We start from the raw sequence: 15494 nt of genomic DNA on the forward strand, positions 1-15494 counted from the left end.
TGGTTTAAACCCTAGTTTAAGATTGACTGTTGGCCATTAATCCCAGTTTAATTTCTTTGCCATTGTTAGCCTAATTCAAAAGCACCTGAGTTTTAACACTAGTTTAAGATACTGTCTCAGTCTAAATTAACTTTAAGCTCCTATGTCAGTCAAATCTTGTCCTTCTAGCTCCACTGAGAGGTAGCCAAAAAAAAAAGAATAAAAAAGATTAAGACCCACGGATTAAGGACACCCGATCAAAGGGCCGCACCTGGTCGTCCATTAATTAACTGCTGTATAAAACCTGTCAATAACTTCTAATTGATCTATTTCAAATGGTCCAAGCTGGTAATTACCAGCAATTTAAGACATGCTTGGATAAATATCTCCAATTATGAGAACAAACATGTTTCATAAGAATTGGAGCCTATTCAGTTTAAGAGTGACTGTCAGTATCTATAAGGCCACTGCTATAAAAATTGAGTAATACAGTTTTCACAATTTCCCTGTTTATCCAGGAGTATACCACTATTTCTGCCAAGATAAACTTTTATCTGACCTGTAACATTTTTTGCACAGTAGATGGGCATTACAAGCTAGGTAGGAGAAAGTAAAGGAGGATTCCTAAACATTTTGAGTGTAATGTCATATTTGAACACCTAAACACTGTACTCAGTCATCCTGGATCCAAATACAACAACCCGAGTTGTGCATCTGCCACTGGGGGATTGTGCTTTTTTGTGATTAGCTTCTGCAATACACCTTTTGCATGTCAAGGTAATGTGAATTAAAACATGCTGACAGACTGGCCAACACACACCGGCATGGATGTGATCAAACCACAACATGACATGAAATTATCACTGTTTGGAGGAGATAGGCAGACCTCTGTTTTAATGGAAAAGGGAATTGTGGAAGAAGCACAGTGAAACCTCATGTTTTGAGTCAGATCCAAGTTCGGATTTTGGTTAGAAAGTACATTTTAAGATGGAAAAAAAAGAAGATAAAATACTTGTTCTCTTGTCAGGGGTTGAACTATTTCATTATCGCATCAACAATAAATTCTGTACTTATAGAAGAAAACATTTTTTATAAGACAAGAGACATTCTCAAATATCAGGAGCATTGTGATCTCCAGTTGATCTTTAACAAGATTAGGTTAAAACCGAGTGTGCTTTTGGCCATATTTACTTGTAAAATGATCACTCAGAGAGAAAGTTAAACGCTCATTCACTTCTGTGTCAGCTGCTGCGTGGTCAACTGAATAAGAGGCATAGAGAGGCGTGCCTACAGAGGAATAGCCCAACCTTGCGCTCATTGGGCAATACTGGAAACTCTCTTCTACAGAAAGTAGCTAAGGTTTGTCCAAAAAGTTGCGATATTGGTCGCTATGTACTTTTTTGAGAAAAAAAGAAGTCATTAAGGGGGCTGAAAAGCTGGCAACAGAGACATTAATGAGTCCCCTGATGACAGAATAGAAACTGTTCACCCCAATTCATTTTAAAAGAGCAACGACCAATAGGGAAAGTCCAACACTCAGCTGGCCGACCAATGTTGAAATGTCATCACTCAATCACATGGCATTCGGCTGACCAACGGTGAAACTTCATCGCTCATATAGACACTCAGTCTGTCAGTCAGCGACTGCGGTCGCGGTCCAGCCAAAAACTGTGGTCTCTTTGTAGAGCTTTCAAACACACACATATCTGTCACACACAACTGTAGGCATATGAAAACATGGATTCAATATCAGAAAAGGCCATCTTGGAAATCCTATACACAATGCTACAATGTGAGAAAAGTTCATATTAGCTGCTCTACAAGATATTCCACAATATGAGTGAGATTAAATATCAAGCAAATAGGAATAAATAACAAGCGCATTACCTTTAAAGTCTAAATGTTAGCAAATTCATCATCTCATTTGAAATTTATAAGAATGCACATGCAAGCATGCACCTAAAAAGGTCAAGTCAGAGATTCAACTTTTATGTCAAACTAATGGAGACAGAAATTTGTCAGCAAATGCACACCTATAAAGGCTTATGCAATGGGAGCAGAAGCCCAAGGCACCATTACACTGGAAGTTTTCTGAGCAATTATATGATCTTGCCTAAACCTAAGATCACATCTCTTTCATTAAGGTAATGTCAGAAAACAAAAAGGCTTGGCAACCTTGGCAACACAGGGGTCATGTTGTGTGAACATGTAGTACATGCAAGTGTGGGAGAATATTTACAACATTTGAATGTGTGTGCAATGAATGTATGCATGAACTCCTATATCTGAATAAATATCGTACAGACATCCGTGGTCCCCAGAGGATGAAGCCTGCTGACTTTTTTAGGCTACTTTTTTCAGCTTTTTATCTTTATTGGACAGTCAGTGGAGAGACAGGAAATGTGGCAGCAGAAAGTGTGCTATGACATGCAGCTGGGGCCCCTCAGCCGGGAGTCATAACATGGACATTGCTTTTAAGTGGTGTGCTGTTATGTGTGCGGTGGGCCTTAACCTTTAGGCCACCAGGCAGCCGCGAAACATGCTGACCCCGGTCATCCTCCAATTTTTCATCTAGCCGCTTGATGAGGTCAAAATTTTTGTTTTGTCCAGTACTTTGCGATTTATTAAATGTTAGTGTGCTAACACACTAAAGTAAGAGGTGAACATGGTAAGCATTATACCAGCTAAACATTATCTTGTTAACATGGTCATAGTAACCATGTTAGCATGCAGATATTAGCATTTAGCTCAGTACAGCCTCACAGGGCTGCTAGCATTTGGGAAAATGTTCCAAGTTTTATAATTAATGTTCACAATTTAATCAAAAAGGTTAAGGGGACTGATAGCTGCATCCTTAATTCAAAGACAAACATAAGTTTTGGGTAAGTTTTTGTGAGTTAATTTATAGTTAAAATGATTGTGTTAAAGGTTAGGGTAAATTAGCTACAGGCTGACAATGAGAGGAGGACTATTCCTCTCTTTCCTCCAGTGATGAAGTCAATCCGAAAGGCTTAAATGAATGTTGACAGCGTCAGTGAACGTTGTCTCACACTTCAACCCCCCTTACTGAAATGGTGCATGACAGCCGTTAAGGTAAGGCCACCACGCCCTTTGTGGTCACACCTGTGATGGTGGCTAGCAGCATCTCTCTGTCTACCCGCTCGGCCGCACCCACTTCCATGCAGGAGGCTATAAAATCTACCCTCCAGGCTGCGTCGGCACCAGCTCCTCCGCACCACTCCTGGGGTTTGACAACTTTCATTGACCACTGCACAGAGTCAGCACAGACGTCACCATGGCCACCACATACTTCTCTGGATTATCCGCTTTGTCCCTGTCCTCAGTTCCGACAATGACAGTCTCCAGGCGGGGTACGAGCGTCTATGGCGGCGCAGGTGGTAGAAACGTCCGAGTGTCCTACGCCTCCAGCGGGCTTGGCTCCAGCCTTGACCTGGCAGCGGCGCTCGGAAGCAACAGCGGTTTCGCCGGTTCAAGTAGCGAGAAAGTGACCATGCAGAACCTCAACGACCGCCTGGCCGTCTACCTGGAGAAGGTGCGCGTTCTGGAGTCCACCAATGCGCAGCTGGAGCGTCAGATCCGCGAGTGGTACGAGAAGCAGACCCCCACCCTCAAGGACTACAGCAAGTATCACGTAATCATCGACGACCTACGCAAAAAGGTGAGCTTTCCCCTCCCCACAGTCTCATAAATATCTGTCTTTATATAATGTCTTTAATTAAATAACCTGCATTGTCTTACTGTAAAATAATGTTAATAATCATCGTCAAAATAAATATTAATATGATAAAACGATAATCTACAAATAATCTTATTTAGTTCTTTTTTCCAGTTCCAAAACACCTTAAAAAATCTTTTAAAAAAAATCATTTTGGATATAATAATAAAAAAAAGTTTGTAAAACTACGACCTAGAAACAACCACCAAAGGATGAATAATTTCTTCATGTGTATCATGTTCAAACTTCATCCTCATATAACTTGACCTGACACCCGGTACCAGGAAGGTGGGGGAACACAGCTGGATTGAGTTTGTCCTCCACAGATAAGAATGCAGTCCATCATAGAAAACCCTTTTCAGTTATTACTTCTTTTCCCTCCTTAATGAGGCCTCATTAACATACTGTAAGATGACTCACTCATTAACGTCCACCAGCCCCTTGCCCTCAGGATGTAGATCGGTGTAACCATGAGAAATTCTCAGTTATAATAAAATGTCAGGAACAACATGGATGATAAACCCAGTTCAAACGAGTTAGTGGTTTCGAGGTTGTGGCTGATCGGGGCACAGTATGTGCATGTGCAAGGTCACAAAAAGAACAAGTTAGCTGGAGCGCTGAACTTTAAAACCAAGGCCCCTTATTGTTTTTTGTCTTTTTGTTTCTCACCAGCACCCACAAGCCCTGTCAAGAGTAATGTTTACCACTTGATGAGCAAATGTGATAATGATTTGACGCCATCCAGAGTTTACAACAATTACAGTAGAATGCAAGTCAGGCATACAGAAAACTATTTGCTGATCAACAAAACCTTGTCGGCCCACACTCTAGATAATGAATCACTAACACACCTTTGTAGTGGTATTATAAGGGATATGGCTAAGAAACCACTGACAATGCTTCTTTTTTTTTCTAGATAAGTGCTGCCACACAGGACAATGCCAGGCTGATGCTGCAGATTGACAACGCCAGACTGGCAACAGAGGACTTCAGAGTCAAGTGAGTGGCGAGGTTATGTCTGGAATCTGTTAATTAGGTTTTTACAGCACAGGGTATAATCCCTGTGTGGTAAAAACCTAATTAACATTACTATGTTTAATACTGGCAGAAGTAGGGAACGTGAGAGACCTGATAACTTGCAGCATTATAACAAAATATCACATGTTCATCGAGCCATTTCAAAACGGGTGTGACTGGGTTTGGTGGAGCCTCACCTGTGGGTTTTTTTTTTTGTGTTGGTTTCAACAATAATTGAGCAGGTGCAGTAACATGAACCTCCAATGCCACTTTCCTCACAGGTTTGAGAATGAGCTAGCAGTGCGCATGTCGGTGGAGGCGGACATCAGCGGACTGCGCAAGGTTCTGGATGACCTGACCATGACCCGGTCTGACCTGGAGATGCAGTTGGAGGGCTTGAAGGAGGAGTTGATCTACCTGAAGAAGAACCATGCAGAGGTGAGAGTTCTACTGTAGCATCACACCATCTCAGTGAGCCCAGGTGTCAAGTCGTCCGCAATATTTTCATGGTTATTAATTTCCTATATAATGATCAGAGGGGAATATGATCCATTCCCTTCATAATTTTTGGAATTCTTACGGCTACGGTTCCTGAGAATAGAGTATAAAAACTACATTAAAATAGTTCTTCATGAGACAGTTAGTCACCTAATGCCAATTGCCTGCCAGGAGATGTTATCTTTGGCTTACACAACATAATTTTACGCTAAACTTGTTTGGCTGACTGCTGTGCTTTCAAGTTGTGTATCTTGAAGTGCTGCCACCGGCCCCAGTGTGATGCCAGAAAACACACACTAAGAGATTGTCTGATGACAAGACATCTCAGATAATAACCAGCTGAAGTACAGTTTGTTTCCTTACGAAGATGCTGGAAAAGGGTTCCTAAATGCTCATAAACAGGGAAGATACATAACATCAGATAAGGTTTCATTTTGAGAGGAGAGTCATAAAGTCAGTGAACTGAGTCAGTAATGTCAGTTACACTATCTATCCATTTCTTTTTTAAGAGCAAGAATGTCTTATTTCTTCTTTCACAAGTTACATAGTCCCGCTTTAACTGTTGTCAAGACTGGCTCTTTGTCTCAGGATCCCATTCTTTCTTTTGCTTTCATTGTGGCTGTCATCTTTGACCTTTCCCGACCTTTGACCGTCATCCTGCCTGTAGGAGCTCGCAGCCTTGCGCAGCCAAATTACTGCCAACTCTGTGAATGTGGAGGTGGAGGCCAGGCCCCAGGAGGACCTGAGCAGGGTCATGGAGGAGATCAGAAACCAGTATGAGGGCATCGTTGACAAGAACCGCCGTGATATGGAGGCCTGGTACAAGGTCAAGGTGAGGGGAGCCAGACGATACATTTAACCTGATACAACCATGTTCATATCATCATCTCATGCCCACATTTAACTAAATATCAAGTTATCACTTTTTTACCTGAATTGCCTGAATAGCTTTGTCACCATTTTCATGTCCAATTCGATGTCTTCCAGTTTGACGACCTGAACAAGCAGGTGGCAACCAGCACAGAGACCCTCCAGACCTCTCGCAGTGAGATCAACGAGCTCAAGAGGAGCCTGCAGGCCCTGCAGATTGAGCTGCAGTCCCAGCTCAGCCTGGTATGGCAGATCCCACATACACAAATGCACATAAAAGAAGCTGCAGCACACATTTTCATGCAGTATCTTTACATTTATCTCATTTATCTTGCTGAACTGTTTCATTGCTCAACATAAACTCTGTAATCTCATGTTACGTCGGTGTCTGCGGCACACATACCACAGTAACGTGTTTTAGAACATGTTTGACTACACACACTATAAATAGCAGTCAGGAAACCAGTCAGACAGTTTTTTTTTGCACCTAAGGCAACTTAAGTTGAAAGAAGAATTAGAAAACAAGTAATTAGTGCTCAGAAAAGTCTCATATTTCCTCTTTGTTTTGTCTCCCGTGCAGAAATCTGCCATAGAGGGCACACTGGTAGAGACGGAGTCCCGCTACAGCCTGCACCTTAACCAACTCCAGGTCATGGTCAACGCCCTGGAGAACGAGCTCGGCCAGATGAGGATGGACATCGAGAGGCAGGCCGGGGACTACAAGGTGCTTCTCGACATCAAGACCAGGCTGGAGATGGAGATTGCTGAGTACAGAAGGCTGCTGGATGGAGAAGATCTAAAGTAAGGACTTGTAAAAAAAAACCCAAAAAAAACCAAAACAAAACAGACAAACCCAGAAAAAAGCATACTAAAGAAATTGTTTAAGTCTTTGGGAAAAGCACTTATTTGCCTTTAGTATCAGTTGAGAAGTTTGATGCCATTCTCATGTCTGTACGCTGAATGTGAAGCTAGCCAGTTAGCAAAGGGGGAAACAGCTAGCTCTGTCCAAAGGTAACAAAATCCATCTACCAGCACCTCTGAAGCTCACAAATTAACACATTTCTAACACAACAAGATATAATGTATTAACTAGATCTTCGGAAGTACTGGAAGTTATTATTTTACCGTTGGTCAAAGCCAGGCTAGCTGTTTCCTCCTTCCTTCTCGTCTAACTTTTGGCAAGATAGTGAATAAATGTGTTCCCTAAAATGCCAAACTAGTTTTTTAACATTTGTATTATCTCTAACTGGAAGGGTAAGAATGAAAAAATAACTTCTGCCTTATTTCTCGTCTTTTTATCTTATCTTCTAGGAAAGCTGTTGTCATAAATGAGGTCAAAGAAGTCAAACGTAAGTTGACATCACCGCTGTATTTTTAGTTCTATGCCTATTCAAATGAAATATGCTGCAGATTAAATTTTGTTTTTGTATTTCCTCTACAGATAAACCAGTCATAACCCAGAGGAGGAAGGTGGTGATTGAGGAGATTGTTGATGGAAAAGTGGTGTCCCGCACAGAAGATGTGGACACAGAGGTCATCAGCAAGTAGACAGACAGGATCCCAACCGATCTGGATCAGATAATAAACCAAAAAAGAAATTAAGAGGTCTTCCTGTATTCTGAAGTCTACTAAAATGATCCAGGGAAAAAGTTTATTATTTCACTCAGGTCTGAAATCCATCCCCAAATCCACCATATTATATTTCTGTATTTCTGAATCCTCGTCAGAAAATATTTATTCTGATTGTCAGAAAAAGTACGAAAACTGATAAAATGGTTTTAAAATGTATAAGAAGAATGTGTAAGTGGTAGAGATAGAAGCAGAATTTATATATATATATATATATATATTAGTACCTAAATAAAATTAAGCCACCAAGTTTATCCAAAATCCACTGAAAATGATTATACCCTCCAGCCTGTCTCCTGAAATACCAGAAATATACATCAGGTGGCGCTATGAGCCTCAGGAAGGAAATGCAGCAATGAGACCTTTCATTCTCTGTGCACTCTAATGAATTGATACATGGAGTGATAAAAGAAAGATGATAGTCCCCTATCTAATTTGTATTTTTTGGGGGTGGGTGGGGGGCGGGAGCGAGTCATTGCCAGTGAAAGCATGAAAGGTCATTGCAAATATTTGTGTATTATATGATACTAATCTTTTTCTCATGTCAACACTGTTAAGGATCGTACATGTAGCATGTTTATATGGAAATATAAACCTTTTTGTGTCTGGTTGTGAAAGGGCTCTTTGCATCTTTGGTTTTTCAGTTTTCTGAAGAGAATAAACATCTGCCTTCCACTTGTTTAACTTCTGTTCATTGAAAGTTAGTCTCTCTTAACTATTACTACCACTAACTCCTGTGTAGTGTAGAGAACTTTACATTCTCCCCCTGTACATGCAATGTTTTCATCTGTCCACTAGATGTGGGTATATTCAAAATGATGGTGGTATTGTCAAATTCTCACACTTAATAATTGGATATAATGGGGAAAATCTTCCTTATACAGTAGTAGTTTATTTCCTTTACTTCATCATCAGAAGTCATCATTATAGTCAAACCAAAGATATGATTTTCGGTCCATTACTGAATATACAAATTTGTCACTGACAACACAGCCCCTTTTCATATAGTTTATCAAAGCATTTGTGACGATACTAAAGATATTATTGATTATTAGATTTATTTTTATTAGATTATTATATTATATTTATTGGATTTTTAGATTATTGAGACAGATGTTTTGAATACTATCACTTACAGTACAGGAGGTTGGGGTTTAGGGTTCCTGCGTTGCACTTTTGAACTTAATGCTCAGTTCAGTGTGTCTATTTTAAACGGGATAAAACTAAATAAACCTTTTTAGAAATTAATTTGGGTGAAATGACAGATTATGCAGCAATAAATTTAAAGATATTATAATATTTTTTCTTTTTATCAAAAAAATGTCAGTGTTTGTGTTTTTCCCCTCCTGCTGTCTCATCATTTTAGCATTGTTTTGATATGCATTTTTCAAATTAAAGGCTTATGATGTAAATGCTCGGAATTCATCTTTTGATCTTGTTGACAGCATAAAATCTTAGTAAATCAGGTTAACTTCTCAAATGCTGTAATTTAAAAAAAAAATCTCCTTGATCAAAGGTTTGGGAAAAAAAATTGTTATTTTATCTGTGTGATACTAACACATGTAAACAGGGCTTCATAGTCACCGTAGTCCAGAAGGGGGCTCTATTACTAGATGCACCAACATAAAGAAATCCCACTACTCTGATTTTCTTATTCATTTCCGACCTTCTCGGTTTTCAGAAAAAGGAGTAATGTCTCTTTTCAGTATCCCCTGAGAGAATGAGACAGCATTTATAGCTACTGAAGAAAGTGGATGTAAAATTGTGTATGTTTTTCTGAAGATGGGTAAATCTGTCTATGTGCTTTTTCCTTTTTTACTCACAAGGTGGAATAAGGTCACTACTTATTTGCAGCCTCTTCGATGCGCTTCTGTGAATTGTCTGCCCCGCACTACAATTGTCCAATAACTACTAGATTTTCTCTCTCTGAATTTCACCATTATTCAGCTATGTGATGTGGGTTTACAGTTTGGCTGTATTTCAAGTCATTTTTTTTCATGGTCTGGTCCAACCCAAGTCCAGGGCCAATTTTCATGCCCTGTCTGTCCCTGATGAGACACATGGATCTTCAAGTATGTGGTTCCAGTCCATTTTGATTGATCATTTGAACTTTTACTTCCCTTATGCAGCACTTTTTTGTCCATGTATATTTTATTTTATTTTATTTATGTTTTAAGTCAGTTTTTATTCTTAATTCATATCAGTTTCTTACCTAAAGCATTTGGAAATGAATCTGTGTTTGAAACGTGCAAGAGAAATAAACTTCCCCTCAACTGAATTAAACAGTGAAAACCTGACTTTACTAATCACTGTCATGCATTACTAAGGCATTGATTAATTCTCAATTGTGATACATGCATATTACCCTATTAACTATATCCTGTGTGTTGAGTTTACCAATAATACAGCATCATTAGGGCTGACAGAGCAAAGACCAATTAAAGCAGGGTTTCCCTGTCCTCCTACAGACTGCACTCGGGGTTTATTTATAGTCCGAGGTCTGCACCAAAGATCCGCTCTGCCGTAGCACGACTGTGTCACTCAGGGCTGGTGGTCCCTAGTCACGACCTAAATGATGACAAAATTCTGCACCATGGGAAGTTGACGTCACCGCGGTACAGTCACCCCCCTCGGTGACGTCACTCGGCGGAGGCAGGGCGACAGCGGCAGCAGAAGCCGGGGTGCATGCCATCTGCTGGATGGACTCGGTCTCTCACCCAGCATTACGTCATCGGGGAGAGACCGGTTCCAGCTCCGGATCGGCATAGCCCGAGAGTCTGGATCTGAATGCAGAACGAGCGTGTGTGTGTGTGTGTGTGTGTGTGTGTCGGGGGGGGGTTCCCTGTAGAAAATTAAAAAGCAAACAAAAAAAAACCAAAAAACAAATGCATAACATAAGATATTCAAGTTTTTATTCTGGCATAACAGTGTCAAAACTATCAGATATTAGCTTTATTATCCGGAGGGGAAATTTGTCTTGCACCCAGGTGAAACACAGAACACACACACACAAACACGACACCGTCAGATTCATGAAACACAATAAAACATCTTCATAAAGAAACACGCTACAACCCAAAACACACGCCCGCATAAAATGCAATGCACAATACGTCAAGTGACCAGAGGTGGATATAGCTATATCGAGCTAAAGTGGCATATGCAGAATACATAGGTTTAAAAAAAAAAAAAAAAAAGCATCCAAAATATGGCTAGGGAAATAAAATAGTCAAGATTTCTGCAACAGCTGGTCGTCCCATTTGCGCCACTTGAAGTGGGTCTTGGGAAATATAGCGCGCTGAGCTGATCAGCAGTTTCTTTCTGTTTGGGCGCATACACCAACCAAATAAGCATGAGGCAGATAGGGCAGCTCAGGTGCTCAGTTTGCGGGGGGGAAAAAAGCGGAGAGAGAATCGGAAAATGAAATCTGCGACTGTAGACGGTGCTGTTCAGACGAGCTGTCCATGGTACTGAAAAGGAAGAAGGACTGAAACCTATAGCTCAGACAGAATTGAATCCTGTGCACGTTGTCGCTGCAACATAGGCTACACATGGTTTATAGAACCGCCTTTAATATGTCATTTATATGAATTGGCAAAATACTAAAACGCGCCAGAAGCGGCATTTAGGGTTGGTCATAGACCCCTTGTGCGCTTCTGAACTTGGTGCGCCAAGTGTGTGCGTGTCTGTGCGTGCGTGTATTGGAGAAAACACTACGATGTGTGTACGTGTAGCTGCGCTTGCATGTGGTGATGGTGAGGACCCCATTCTCACATGAGTAAGCGCGCCTCCTCAAAAAAAGGGGGAGGAAGGAGGGCTGCATTCCCATTGACTGATAGAAAGAGAGAGAGAGAGAGAGAGAGAGAGAGAGAGAGAGAGAGGAGAGAGGAGAAGCAGCAAGGACTCCGCCTATACCGCCCAACATCCTGCTCCAGTCAGACGACGGCGGAGGGACCACAAACCAGCCCAGTGGACCCGAGGCCCCCTCAGCTCGACCCATCTCCCCGGCGTGAAAAAACGGAGATGGGCTCCCCGTGAATCCGGGCAGGGGAGGGGAGAGGCGGGCAGGCAGGGGGGTGGGGGGGGGGCGACGACGAGAGTGTGGTGGGAGAAACACCCTGAGAGAGGACAAACAAAAGCACAACCGAGGGTGCCTGCAACCATGAGCGGCTTGCACTATTCGCCAGAGCTGCGGCTGCCGCTGCCGCTCTGCCCGCGGACCATGTCGTGAGGTGTGGCTCGGAAGCACTCCGGGGAACCTGTCAGCCGAAACGACACGCCGAGGAGGAGGAGGAGGAGGAGGAGGTGGGGTGGTGGAGGTGGAAAAGATGTCCGCCTCGGTGGGGCCCCAGGGCGGCCCTCGCCCACCCACCGTGCCGCCATCCATGCCGGACCTGCCGGACCTCAGCCACCTCACCGAGGAGGAGAGGAAGATCATCATGGCAGTGATGGCTCGGCAAAAGGAGGAAGAGGAGAAAGAGCAAGCCATGCTAAAGTAAGGACTACATTTTTCCCTTTTCCGTAGAACTTAAAACGCGTAATGCATAGCATTACGCCCCGGTGGAAAGATGTCTCTTGAACACTAATGAGGACCCGGTATTGCCATCGTGGTGCTCAACATCACACACCCATCACATCCAGTAACCATTAACCGATTCATTGCCTCTGCTCTGCCGTCCCCTTGCACTTGTAGGTTCGTCTTAAAGAGGTGGTGTGGTGTGGTGGTGCGTCCCCCAAAACTGACCCACCGATGTAAAGGCACAGTAGAGCTGTAACAGCTTAGGACGTGGGTCTAAAATAAACCGGCTCATCAGGAATACATCCGCTGGGACTGTATTGGTGGATGCATTTGGAATCAATCCCTAAATTAAAACAATGTACAGCCACAGTCAATGGAGATGACCCGAAACAGGGTCAAACGTGTTACAGGTGCAGATAGGGCCGTGAGGATGGGGTGTGACAGTGCTGGTGGAGGTGGCGGGGGAGAGAGAGTTTGTGGTGCTGGTGTGTGTGTGTGTGTGTGTGTGTGTGTGTGTGTGTGTGTGGGTGTGTGGGTGGGGGCATGGGATGAATCATAGCATTATCCATTCTTCACCCACTCGTTTTCATCAATGGGGACTGCACCCCATCCCTCAGTTTACACATCAAACACCGCTCTGCCTCTCCTTTTACGCACGCATGCAGGCTGGAGCGGCTCTATCGGTGTAGATTTTGGCAACCGAGGAGTGAATGTTGGTGTGCGTGTGTGTGAGGGAGGGAGGGAGAGAGAGAGAGAGAGAGAGAGAGAGAGAGAGAGAGAGATCGCTTTGACAATAATAGGAACAACTATGACATTATAGCTCGTAGGCCTGGAGCGACACACACCGTTTTAGAATCCCGACCGACGGACGGTGGTGAGGCGGTGTGTACGATCATTTACGCTCCCCTCGGCGGAGAGAAGAAGATGGGGTGTGGTTGGGAATCTTAGCAGGCTTAAACCGGACCCGATACAGACTAAAAGACACCGACTCTATTGTAGCACCTTTGAAAATCTTCTGTATATTCATCAAATGGCAAACAATCGCCAAACACAAAGAATCTGAGCTGTGTCAGAATGAGAATAACCACTGATACATTTCAGAAAGATGCTATAGGCTACACAGAAATTGCAAGCCACTAAAGGAGCATTATGGTTAAATAGCAGGAGATAGTTATATGTCACTTTAAACTCACTATCTGCACAACCACATGAGATGTTAGAGATACAATGCAATGTCATGAGGGCTGGGTGTGCTTCAGCTGCCTCTTCCAAAGGGTTTGATACATTGCAGTCTGATGCCTCAGGGGTTTCCACCACAATTGATGGCAATTTGAACCACCAGAACCTACACTGAGCTGGGTCTACATGCTAATCTGTTCTATCCACACCTGCACTGATGCATGTGAGAGCCCTGCTTCCGGCTTCATAATGATGAATATTGTCATTGCAGGCGTGCAGCATCCTATAGCACTCAGGCTTGCTCTGATTCTAATGGCTGTTTTCATTTCCTGAGGGCAACCTAAAGGGAAGCTGGGTGAGAGCCGCTTCGGCCCCTTGAGAGGAAGTGATGTATTAAATGTTCCATGAGGCACAGGCTCAGGTTCAGTCAATAATGGCTTCATCATCTGGCTAATCATTTATGGGACCAGTACACCATGGACAAGGGAGAGAAAAAAAACATTCAAATAATTGCTGGTCTTTAATATTTACTACAGTTTATTATGCAAGATTATTATGCAAGATACTGAATGGATATGAGGGGACTTTGCAAGATAAATAAATAGCTAGAGAGAGACGACAGGAATGATGTGCTCTTGTTATCAAGGGGAAAGCTTTATTTGGACATTGCATACATTCAAGAGCCACTCTGTTTGTGCCCGATGGGTAATATCAGAATTCGGTTCATTAGACAAGACTGTGCAATTCTAGATCGGGCTAAGGAGAACAACTAAATGTTTCACTCCTAGTTTAAAATCCCTCCGGCTAAAAATTAGACTCCATTTATAACATTTTGGTCATTTAGCTGACGCTGCTATCCAGAATGACTTATAAGAGAAAAATCAGTTTTAATTGTTAGAATACTGTAATTACCAGTGAGCGTGTGAATATACAGTAGTTTGATCATGTGAAAGCGAAGAAACATGTATAGATAGAAACAGATTAGCCCTTTTTTCCAAAGTTGACTCACTGTATATGGGGCAGATTGAATGAGTCAGGGAAAAAAGAACGGAAGGAAGACAAACATTTCCTTTTAATTTTGGACACTTTCGCATGCTCACGTCAACCTCTTTTAGCTCAGGTAAGTCCTTATTAGCCGTGTGATTGCGGGACTTGTCACACATGTTGTCACACCTATGGACGGCAACCACTGTCACCGAAAACACACCAGCAAAATCCCCAAGCCAGAGAGCATGCTTGTTACTCTGTTAGGCTTTATTAATTCATCTTTTATTCAAGAGAGAGCTGAGGTCAAATTACATATGTAATAATTACATAAGATCATAATGATACGAATCAGTCATACAAACCAAACATCACATACACAGACACACAAGTTGAAACATTCAGAAATATTATTTTAAATATTACAAGGAGAGTACCTTTAACTTCAAGGTATGTTGTGTATACTGGATGCATATTAGCTTCAAATTTCACCAACAATTTTTAATATATTGTAGATATCAGGGCTTTATCATTGAAAACACAAGTCCCAGTGCTCAAGCCTCCCAGATGTGGGTGATGGTCATTTTCATAGGTCTGGAGTGATGAATCTGATGGGATTGTGGTAAATTGTGTTTGTGTGTGGTTTAAGGGTCGTTGCAGTGCAATGAAAATACAGAATATCTTCATAATCTAGTGTAAACAGGATCTAACGTTCATAATAAACAAACTCCCTTACAATATGGTATAAGAATCTGAAACAAAATATTCGTTTGTGAGCAAAGCTTTCAAAATGAGTGCTGTAGGACAATCTGCCATCCATCCAAATTCCTTAGTATTTTCAATATTTTATGTCATTATAAATACTTATGTGTAGTAGTGTGCAACAGATTTAATATTAGAACCATTCTGATGCTGAAACTCAATAGGATTACTGGAGATTTTTTGTCTCCCGAACACAAAAGGTACTGACATTGATGGATGGTACCGTCCCTGGTCACAGAACCATTGAATACACATTATTCTCACATGGTGGCAGTTGGGCTGTGTGGTTACAGTCTTCTAGAGGTTGTCAGCAAACTCTCT

At 42.1% G+C, this 15494-nt stretch overlaps 2 protein-coding genes across 2 annotated transcripts in view; both read left to right on the top strand.

The window, feature by feature from the left end:
• Positions 1-3070: 3070 nt before the first annotated feature.
• LOC120799782 (keratin, type I cytoskeletal 13-like) lies at positions 3071-9067 on the top strand. Its single transcript, XM_040145137.1, has 8 exons — positions 3071-3658; positions 4632-4714; positions 5014-5170; positions 5898-6062; positions 6218-6343; positions 6681-6901; positions 7412-7449; positions 7542-9067. The coding sequence occupies exons 1-8, from the start codon at positions 3275-3277 to the stop codon at positions 7646-7648; spliced, it is 1281 nt and encodes a 426-aa protein (XP_040001071.1). The 5' UTR covers positions 3071-3274; the 3' UTR covers positions 7649-9067.
• A 2990-nt stretch (positions 9068-12057) lies between these two features.
• The window catches only part of LOC120799628 (regulating synaptic membrane exocytosis protein 1-like), a 38411-nt gene continuing 34974 nt past the window's right edge, over positions 12058-15494 (top strand). Inside the window, exon 1 of the mRNA XM_040144850.1 lies at positions 12058-12224. Coding sequence (XP_040000784.1) covers positions 12058-12224 — 167 coding nt within the window. The remainder of the gene's footprint in view (positions 12225-15494) is intronic.

This window comes from Xiphias gladius, chromosome 15, assembly GCF_016859285.1.
Source record: "Xiphias gladius isolate SHS-SW01 ecotype Sanya breed wild chromosome 15, ASM1685928v1, whole genome shotgun sequence".
Lineage (NCBI taxonomy): Eukaryota > Metazoa > Chordata > Actinopteri > Istiophoriformes > Xiphiidae > Xiphias > Xiphias gladius.